General features: G+C 41.0%; 1 protein-coding gene across 2 annotated transcripts; it reads right to left on the bottom strand.

Annotated features, from left to right (window-relative positions):
- Positions 1-367: 367 nt before the first annotated feature.
- Positions 368-6725, bottom strand: RNF7 (ring finger protein 7). 2 transcript variants are annotated; one of them, XM_076340968.1, is made up of 3 exons: positions 6542-6725; positions 3183-3230; positions 368-1688 (listed from the first exon to the last, which is right to left on the bottom strand). In XM_076340968.1, the coding sequence occupies exons 1-3, from the start codon at positions 6717-6719 to the stop codon at positions 1570-1572; spliced, it is 345 nt and encodes a 114-aa protein (XP_076197083.1). In that variant the 5' UTR covers positions 6720-6725; the 3' UTR covers positions 368-1569. The 2 variants fall into 2 exon arrangements, with proteins under 2 accessions (XP_076197083.1, XP_076197084.1); XM_076340969.1 differs by having other exon boundaries at positions 6549-6725.
- Positions 6726-10891: the final 4166 nt, after the last annotated feature.

Below are 10891 nucleotides of genomic sequence, written 5' to 3'. Positions count from 1 at the left end.
AACCTATTTTATATTTGTTTTCAATTTTAAGACAGACATCATCCGGGATAATAACCACCGATGTGATACACTGTAACAGTGACACAGAGGATTTTTTTGATCTCAGTGTGTAATGAGACAAAAGCTATATTTAAAAAATTCAAAACATTTTAAAAACAGGATTACAAGTGTTAAACAAAAACACAGGAAACTCTGCATGTATGCCTGATGACACAAAGATTGCCATTGGAACTACTTTACACAGCAAAGATAAACCTCTTTAAATATACTTAAAACAGCACTAAATAGAAATACAGCTGCTGAGAAATGTATTAATCTTAAACATTTAGATGGTAATTTTGAAGTAAACAATGATATGCATATAACATTGCTTCAATTTCGCCCAGGTTTATTAACCATTTTATTAAGCCTGAATTTGTTACAGACTTAAAGCAGTAATTCAACCTATTACATATATTAAAAAAAAATCCCACAGCATATGTTCAGATTAATAGTAATTACTTTGGATATTTAGGGAAAAGACAAAGTCAGAGGCAAGCACTTAAATATTTGTAAGAAAAAAATCACACCGTATAAAAAAGGTGATATATTGAGGATTTCCACAAAAATGAAACAATGCTTTCTCCCACTTCCAAAACATTGTAACCAATAAAATGACGATAAAGAAATTTCTATTAACTGAATTGTCATGAAACCACAATTTAACATTTTTCCCTATATTTAATTAGTACCTGCTTTCCTTGGGATATTTAAATTATCAGTTTTGTTTGCTTTCTATATTAGTCAGGTAACCAGCGAGATTTTTTACGCCCCTAGTTAACTGATATCAAATACGTGTCTTTGTACCAAAAGTCTCTGGATTAAAAATACGTCTCCATGATCTTTAACAGAAATATAAATAAAAAAATTATTAATGTGGTTAAATTTTAATACTATGGTTTTAGAAATCGTGTAAAGAATATAATACAGTGACAGACTTAGAGATACAACAAAACAAAATTTTCTGAAGTCATAAAGAAAACCTAAATTAGAAATGTTTAGTATAGTGTGATGGAAAAAGCACATAGCAAATGCTTTACACACTATTCATTTTAGATTAAAAACCAGAATACTTTCTAAAAAACTCACCGACTGTGTTTTTGTATACAATATTACTTAGAAAACAATTTCATTATCCTGACAGTAAACTATGCAGCATATCAGACTTATGGGTAAGGTCGCCCTTTCAAATTAATTAATTTAGCTATGCAAAAACATTAAATAAACTGTATTTAGGGTATAATCTGCACCACCACATTTCTATGCTCTGATGCAGTTAACACTCAAATCATAACAGATGCATTTGTTAATGTAAAGTCTCTCTTTTTTCAGTTGTGGAAATATCTGCGGTAAGACTGACCATTACCTCCTGATACAGCAAAGAACATACGACAAAACCACACTGATCTTGTAGCAGATAAACTAAATAAATCATGCCACAATTGACACGTTCCATTATTTGTATGATCATATGGCATAAGACATACACTATTTCAACAAGTTCAACAGAAAAAAAAACTTCCAGTGTTTTTATTTGCCTATTCTCTGGACTACCCAGTCCTGCTGACAGAGAGGACAGCGATTATTCTGTTTCACCCACAAGGACATGCAGCAATTGTGGAAGGAATGATTGCATTCTCCCCAAACCACTGAAAGAGAAGAAAGAACATGTTCCAGTCACACTCAACTGTCCAATCAACACCTACAGCAAGGTCCAAATTATCATTCTCAGATGTTTATAACCACTGTAAGCTTTAGAGACAAAATGGGTCATCACTGATTTATCCACTGAGATTGGATTATTATGGTCATTCTGATGATAGTCAGTTCTCTGTCATCAATCCTTTTACTTATTTCCAATCACGAAAAAAGTAATGCGTATCTTCTCACCTTCTTGTATAAAGTGACAGAGTTTTGTGAATGTATAAACACATTCATCACGTTGTGTCCAGGAAATATGTGCAACTATCCAAGTTCTTCACTTCACCTTCCCCAGTACCAAAATACAGCCAATGCACTACTGACCGACTATCATACAAGAGCATATCACCAAATTCTCATCTGAAATGCGGTGTTTAAACTTAAGCGTACGATATCAAGGAGGCACATTTGACACATTATATAGCCTCAAAATGGGATCTTAGACCAGAAGTTATTCACAGGCTACAATTGTTTCAACACAATAGAAAGGGTTATCTATTGTCCATCTACTCCTGAATAGTATTAGTTTGCTTTTTTCCCTTATTAGTTCACATTTTCCGTATTGGAATACAAGGGTACCAATCAAAGGAGTGTTGTAAATTATGCTTTTTTTTTTTCCTCCCTGACTATCTTAAATAGGACACTTAGCAAGCCAATTAAGATATCTGGAACAGGAAATTCCTTTTCTCATTGAAACAATCATCAAAACCAACAGTGGATTAAGTTTGAGACAATATACTTCAAAACAGAAAGAACAAGGGCATGGAAAGGTTTACCACTGGTTTAAAAGTTGACTTAAAGGTTTAAAGCAAACTCTTTGAGACAATTTTCACTATTTCTGATTTAAATATATCAGAATTAAGTTAAGATTTGCTTTTGCATACATTGGTATGCAATTGAAAGTATGTTTATGTTTAAACAGCATTATAGCAAACTCAAGTGATTCCACTTCTTCAAATGGAAAGTGAACAAACAAGCAATTGCCTCCACTATGTCTGAATTAAGACTGGGAAGAATACTGCTTTCTAACCCAGACACACATTTATTTCAGAACAGAGGATTTTTATTGGTATTACCGTTGTGTCTTCTGGCATGCATCTCAGAAGAAAAAAAAGTAGCCTTTTCCTACCCACTTCAAAAGTGTACATTATCATCTCCTCAGTTATACTCAGGGTGAGAGAAACTTAAACCTCTCAGTTGCTTATGTGTTGACTGCAAATTTGAAGCTGTTTTCTTCTCAAGCATCTCTGAAGTGAAAACTAATTTTATTAGTGCTCAAAAATAAAGCATAAAGTAATGTAAAAAGATGACACAATGTAGAACAATGTAGACACCAGTTTACTTTTGAGCATTAATAAAATTAGTATTCCCTTCAAACTTTAAAATGCACCCTACTGAGAGAAGCTTCAATTGAAAAACAAGCGAATGAAATCACTACATACCAACACAATCTTCTTGTTTGTTTTCAGCTTGACATCTAAGACAGGCATCTAAAAGTAAACAAGAACAAGACTCAATTTGATTCTCAGGATTCCATCTTAAGAATAGGTTTGTCAGAGGAAAATACAAACTCTAAAACTAATTTACAAAGGTAAAAATCCCAAGTTTTGATGTCTAGTTCAGCCCTTTAACATTAAATAACCCCCCCTAAATTTTAAAACAGTGCACATGACAATGAAGTATATAACTGAAAGAGATCAGAAGGACTATAAACTGTCCAACAAGTTTTGTTTATTTTCCATTGCTCTGGTATTTTCATAACTTCTGCTGAAAAAAAGCCTTCTCCATTTTGTAGATATAACAACCAGCAGATTCATGCCAAGGCACTCAGGCATATTAAGACCAGAGCAAGCACAAAGCCAAACCCTAATTACAGGACTTTGTTTTTCAGATGTCAGCATCTCCTTTTAAGGAAATCACTCACAATTTTGATTTTTTTAGGCTGTACATCTCTCCCCACAACACCCACCTCCTACTACTTTCTATATAGCAGTTTTCCTTGATAAGTACCTGCATGTAATTTTCACGAGTGTCATATACACATGCAAACATATTGGTCAATTTGATAATATAAATTAATAGATAAACATGGAACAGCATCTAATTAAAAATATTTATCATCTTTATGCACTCCAGTCTGTGGCTATAGGACTGGATGACAGGTTCGGGACTCAGTAAGATACAGAAGTGACAACTTCCAGACTTAGTACTGTGCTACACACTTACAGTGGAAAAATGCCTCTGTTTCTCCTTTGCCCCAACATGGCCTGCCATAGGCATGTGTGCACACACCATGCACAATAGAAAGCGTTCAACTATTATGGGAGCAAACGTATCTTCATCTCCTCCAAAGAAAAGGTAATAGTTTAAACAAAGGCTGGACCTGGCCTTCATGTCACTAGTTGGACCATATTTTCCTAGAAGACAGAAACATAACGTGCTACAAGAATTTAGATTTGAGTATTTTTGCCTTCTCTGCCAGATACAGCCGGCACTTCTATTTTAGATTCATCTGCCCAGACATTCCTCGTTTTCTCAGGTAATAAAGAACAAAGAGGACACAAACTCTGAAACAGTTGCCCTTTCCTCACTGATATAGAAGTAAGGCAATAAATAAAGTTTCCTGTTGTCTGTTCCTGTAATTTGTATTTCCACAGCATTTAAGGGCCAAGCTGCAGGGAAGATTCAGCCACGCTGCTTCAACTTGTATCATGGTACATCGAAGCAAACTGATCTGGGGTCACCTCAATATGCAGGGCAGTAAGGTGTGGCAGACTACTAGTCACTATAAAAGCAGCTTTCCTCTCCTAGCCCTAGATTTGCAGTTTCAGACAGAGAAGCAGCACAGAGAGCTGAGGACAGAAATCACTGCAACCATACCAAGGTAAGCTGTCCCCACTCCTGCATCGACCCCTAAGGGTGTCGGTCTGAAAGGTTAAGCAAATCTAAGTCAGTACTGCTGCAATCCTGCCCTTCCCAGCTAACACCTGCATTTTTGCTTCTTTCCCTTGTGCTTCTGTGATCCTTGAAGACCACATTGGTTCAAGGAGTTAAACCAGTAGAAAATTCAGCCAGCTAACACTTCCCTCCCTCGCAAAAATCAAACAAATTAACTTTCAGCAAGTGCCAGCTTAAGTCTGGCAGCGCCTCCAACCTAAGGTTACTGCAGACGCAGTGGCTCTACAGGAGCCAGACCGGGTCTTGGCAGGGTCAATGTGAAATTGCTAAACTGAAGTTAGTAATGATCAAGTTTTATGCTCTAACAATGTGGTTTGCTCTCAAAAAATGGTTACCAGATTTTTCTGCTAGTTTCAGATGAAAAAGTAATCCCTTGGTCTACTTATGAAAAATTATAAATAAACTTTTTTTTTTTTAAACTTTAAGCTCTAGGTAAGATTTTGTTCATTTAAGACTTTTTTATAGCACCCTGTAACAGGCTAGCTAGAACAGGGAAATACATTCTTAAAATTATGGCTTACACGGAAGATGAAGCCAATTTCCTATTTCCAGGGTGGCCTCTGTTGACCATATAAAAGCAGACAATCTTCAAACCATGCTTATGCAAAAGGTGAATCTCCTACCACTTCAGTCTGGGCTGCATCTTTTTTCCTCTAGTACACCTTTTTGCCTTTTCTGTTCCACGGAACGTTCTCAGTAAAAACATGTATGAGGAATGACAGCATTGCATATTTTGTCTCATTTCTATCAAGCCAAAACCTGACTGGATTTGCAGTGTCATGGTTCCTGGACCTACAAAAGCAAGGTGCTGTGGAGGGAATCTTGGGTCATTCGTCCTGCCAGACTGTACCAAGCCCAGCTGAGAGGACAGTTATGCCTAGGATGACTCAGCATAGTAAAAATCGGATATAGAGATACAGTAGAGGAAGAATTTAAAGAATTTTCAAAGATCCAAGATAAATATCATACTCGTAAAAGATGTCAGAAAAGAGTAATGCCAGTCAATGATGAAGCTGCTTTCAAAGGGATGCTCCAGATTTCAAAACCAGGTAAACCAACCCCTTACTTTTCAATAGATTTTTCGGTACGTTCACGTGTGTTAAAATGCACTAGTAATCAGGAGGCTTGGGTAGAAGTGTTAGAGACTCTGGATTAACAGATTTGGAAAATGAATTTATATCGACAGCCAAAACTGCTTCTTCTCAAAAAAAAAAAAAAGTGGAGTTTGCCGACAGACCAGAAACAGACTCCACGAAGAAGGCGCCTTTGCGAAGGCCGGGGACGGCAGGACAGCAGCCCGCCTCCGGGCCCTGGCACAAGCTCGGCCCGCTTGACGAGCGCCGCTCCCCGTGCTGACAGGCACAGGGCAGAAGCCCAGCGGGCGCTCCGGCCTCCCCCGGCGGCAGGGCGGCGCAGGGAGGGCTGCCCAGGGAGGGCTGCCCAAGGCCGGCCAGGGGAGCGGGGCCCGGCGGGGCAGGGGGAGACGCTTCCCCGACAGGTGCGTGCAGCCCGAGGTGACCGCACGGGCCCGCACTCGCGTGTGGCAGCCTGGAGCGCTCCGGCCCAGCCCCCTCGGGGCGACTGGCACAGGGATGCCACGGGCCGCAGGCCCTCCTCTTCTTTAGGAGAAGGCGCCGAGGAGGAAGAGGAGGCGCGGAGGGGGCGGCCCCCCCTCCTGCCGGAAACCGCGTCTCTCTCCTCCGCCCGCTGTGCGAGGGGAGGAGGGCGCGGCGGCAGGGCACCCCTCCGGCCCGCGGGCTGGGCGCCGCTGAAGCGCCGGCGCCCCCTGCCCCGCGGCGGGGGCGGCGGCCATGGCGGCCGGGGCCTGCCGGCCGGCGCTTACCCATGACCTGCACCCGGCAAATGGCGCAGGTGTCGCACTCCACATCCCAGCTCCACATGGCCACCGCGTTCCACTTCTTCAGCGAGAACATCTTGTCGGGGGCGCCCGCCTTGGAGCCCGCAGAGCCCGGGTGCGAGTGGGGGGCGCCGGGCTCGTCCCCGTCCTCCACATCGGCCATGGCGGAGGGGCGGGGACGCGGCGCCGGCGGGCGGCAGCGCGGGACTGCAGCGCCACCCCGCGCCGGCGGCGGGCGCGGCCCGCCTGCCCAGCCCAGCCCAGCCCAGCCCAGCCCAGCCCAGCCGGGGGCGGCGGGCCCGCCGGCGCTGTCCCGCGCGAAGGCCGCGCTGCCGGCGCTAACGGTCGGGCCCAGCCAGGGCAGCCGTTGCGGGCGCTGCGCCGCCGGGTGCAGGCGCTCCACGATAGGCCTCGGGCAGGCACGGTGATGGAGAGGTGGCCGCGGTGGCCTGCTGGAGGCGGCCAGCCGCCCTCAGCAACAAGGAAGCTGAAAAAAATTTAATTAAAGGTGGCGATCAGCCCCCCAAAATGGCATTTTCATCCGTTTGCCGTGGGGTGAGACTCCCACACTCCCACGGGACAACTGTGGGGAGGGTGCACTAAGGAAAAGGGCAATAGCTGTCCAGTCACAGCTTCCCGCTGTACTGTTTTTTGTGCCTCATCGTTTCAGCAAAGCGATACAAGTCCAAACACGTGAAGAGGACATGTGTCTGCCCACACAGGGCAAAGAGCAGGGAGCCAAGCTGGGGAGACAGCTCCCGGTCCTCCACCGTCGCCTCGGGAAGTAGCGGTCCTGTTTTCATGATATGCAGCATGAGTGAACAGCTTCCTTAACGGAGGATTGCAACCACGGGATGATCCAGCAGTGGGAGTCTGACTAGGCTAGGTGGCCTACACCACCAGCCTAAAAGTTCCCGAAACCGCCAAATACTCTCCCAGCCCCATCAGCCCACAGCATCATTCACTGACATGAAACTGCAACCTTCCTCAACATTCAATTTCTGGATTATTTGTGGTTTTCATTGTTCCTGTATTTCATTACATACACATACTATGAAAATTCCTCTCATGAAAACACCAAAAATATCTTGCATTAAAAGTTCTCAAAGTCTACAGTGTCCAGTAACTGAAAGCTAAGTCTTGTTAGACAGCAGTAATCCTTCATGGAAATGGTCAATTAAATATGGCTACTGTGCAATGTCAGAGTAGGATAGCCTGAATTTACTTGCTAATTTATCAGCTTGAATGCTAAAAAAATCCTCCTGACCACATCCTCCTGCAATTCCAACTCATAGAATCATTGAGGTTGGAAAAGACCTCTAAGATCATCGAGTCCAACCGTCGACCCAACACCACCATGCCCACTAAACCATGTCCCTAAGCACCTCATCTACTCGTCTTTTAAATACCTCCAGGGATGGGGACTCAACCACTCTCGACATGTTTCCTAAGACTGCTAACAGAGTAAGCCATACACTTCAGCAGTGGCTTGCATGTTGTGCACCTTGGCCACAAAAATCTGGCCTTTGGTAATAAAGCAAAAAATAGTTCAATCACTTCAATTTTATTGGTCGTAAAGATCTTCTGTTTCTACATTAATCAACTATCAATTCAGAAGGACCTATCATTTCCTTGAAAACACTATTAAACAACATGTGACTAAGATCTTTTGCTCTTACCTCGGCTGATTCACACTTCTCTCAATCCACACTGTCCAATTCCCAAACTCGCACAAGTCAGCCATGGACGGAACAACTGCTATCTCGATGTCACCGAGTCGCTGGTTTGGCCAGAGCTGAGAGATCTATAAACTCAGAGGACCCACCATACGTAGCTGGTGTGACGCTTAAGCTACTACTATCATTATGCCAACACAGCAGTGTCTGATAACATGGACTGTAGCACATACACTAAAAAAAAAAAAAACAACTGCTTACTCTATTTCCCAAACAGAAAGAAATGTTGTAATTAAACTACAGTGAAAATATTTCGATGCAAAATTGCTTCTGTTTTTCCTCACTGTGGGTGTGTCTTACCAATAGGCCTCTCTCAAGAGGTTCTCAACAGCTATCAGAGAAAACTTGAAAAGATCAATGATACAAAGTTGAAGTAACTACTTTCTAGTCATAAAGTTGTCATTAACTTTGATAATTCAGTTCTTTGTAACTCATCATATTCTTTTTTTCTCCTTTTTTTTTAAACCATCGTGGCACTTCTGAATCTGAATTACTGGGACTAGGAGTAATCCAGAAAGGTGTAAAATTAAAACTTTTGTAAAACTTGAAAAGAAAAAGTATACATAATTTTCCTTCGATAATACATTGTATTTTTATACCTTTTGCTTGGATGTTTAAATTTTGAGTATATCTGTTCCTAAAGTAAAAAAAAATCTGAAATTTAAGCACATTTAATTTCTGCTATGTAAAATGTCAACTGCCTCTAAATAGAGATTAAAAAAAAAAAAAGCCTGTTGTAGTAACTTTTTTTAATTTACACAATTTGCCTTGTCACCTCTAATTTTTCTTAGCAGGCATTAGATGGAAACTGGATGCAATTCTCCTCTTGAGAATTCTTGAGGTCTAAGAGCTCATAAGAGCAAACTATGACACAGATTATAATTATGTTTGGGTGCCGTCAAAATGTCACACATTTGCTGTACACTTTGCAAATGCAAATATAAAACACACCGATTCCAATAATTTGGCAATGCTAGTCTTAACCTGTGACCATTCCCTGAACTTAATCGCTTCATGATGCTATAAAGCGGTTTTTCCTGCACAACTGGGAGCGGGGCAGCAAAACCAGTGGCTCAAGTGTATAGGAACTGCTCTGGATGCCTATGGATAGAAAAAAGTCAATAAAATATCAAACATGGTTATTAAAACAATTACGATGCCTTCCTTTAGTCTCTCCTCCCCATCACGCATAACCAGCTCCTTTGCCGAGCATGTCAGTTCAAATGAGATGCAGCTCTGAATTTATTCCAAGAGACTGGGATATCCTTTGTTAGAAGAGAGATTGCCAACGTGAAACACTTTTCACAGTATTAGGATGAAAGAGATGTTTTGGAAACTAATTTTTTCAAAATAGAAAGGAGGTAAACTTTTGATTTGGTATACTCTTGCTATCTTTGTCTTGTCTACTCTTAAAAATAAAACATGCATTTCTACTGTGCAGTGCCAGAACTTACATGAGCAGTGAAAGTTGTAGAGCAAATATGATACAGGTACCTTTACCTCTGTCCATATTGCTTTACAGAAATAAAGTAACAGTTTCCCAACAATTATTTTCTTGGCTATTTTATCACCTAAAGAGCTATATAAAAAATTTCGAGCCGTTTTGGAGAAATACTGTCCTGGCACTCTAGAACTCATCTGTTCCCTACAGACACACGTGACATTAAGGAAGAGTGGCACAAAACACGATAGCTCTTTCAGTGAGTTTTTCCCCCGTGTACTTTGTCACTGTTTTTAACTGTAAATAAAAACTCATTATTTCAGATTGGGCAGGGGAAGACTGAATTTGCTTATCTCATTCAGACTTTACTGAAAATGTTCCAAATGGGATATCTAAATAGAGGAACTTGAACTAAGGTCCTTTCAGCCCATCAGGTGATTGTTCAGCTAGAACTATAGCTGCTCAGACAGTTGTGTGCTACAGAATGGGAAAACCCAACTTGTTTGGCAACTGTGAATGGGGACGTACATAATAGTAGGTATCCAAATTTGGAATATTGTTTCATATTATACAATTTATAATCAATTAAATTTCTGCAATAATTTCACAGTAAGGATGCAGTGTAATTCATCAAGGATTGATTCTGGATTCCGATAGTCTCCATGTCAAATAATTCTCATTCAAAGCTCCAGTGTTTGACACCCAACTTACATAATTGCCATAATAGTTTTCTTTTCATACTCCTAATCCCATTTCAAATGAATATACATTGTAAGAACATTTTCATTCTCTATGCACCTTTTTAAACTCTGAATATTGCACAGACAGTGGTTTGGAAGCATGTACAATGCCTTTCATAGATTTTCAGGAATCTTTTGAGAATGGAGATGTCTGGAAATGACCTGACTGTTGTTCTTTTTTTCTTTCTTCTTTCCTCTTACAACTTTTTGAGATTTTTGTTGTTTTTTCCACAGCTTGCTTACTCTGAAACACAGAATTGAAGATTATTTTTACTAATAACAAAACTGTTATGGAAATGTCAGTTTTATGATAATGCAAAGAACAGTTATGTAAGTATGTGTGTATCTTGGCCAACTAATGCACGTGCTGGATTGTATTACTACACTGTTTGTTCTGTCAATAGACTAACATATATCA

Source organism: Aptenodytes patagonicus, chromosome 6, assembly GCF_965638725.1.
Source record: "Aptenodytes patagonicus chromosome 6, bAptPat1.pri.cur, whole genome shotgun sequence".
Lineage (NCBI taxonomy): Eukaryota > Metazoa > Chordata > Aves > Sphenisciformes > Spheniscidae > Aptenodytes > Aptenodytes patagonicus.
This window is presented reverse-complemented; position numbering and strand designations above follow the sequence as displayed.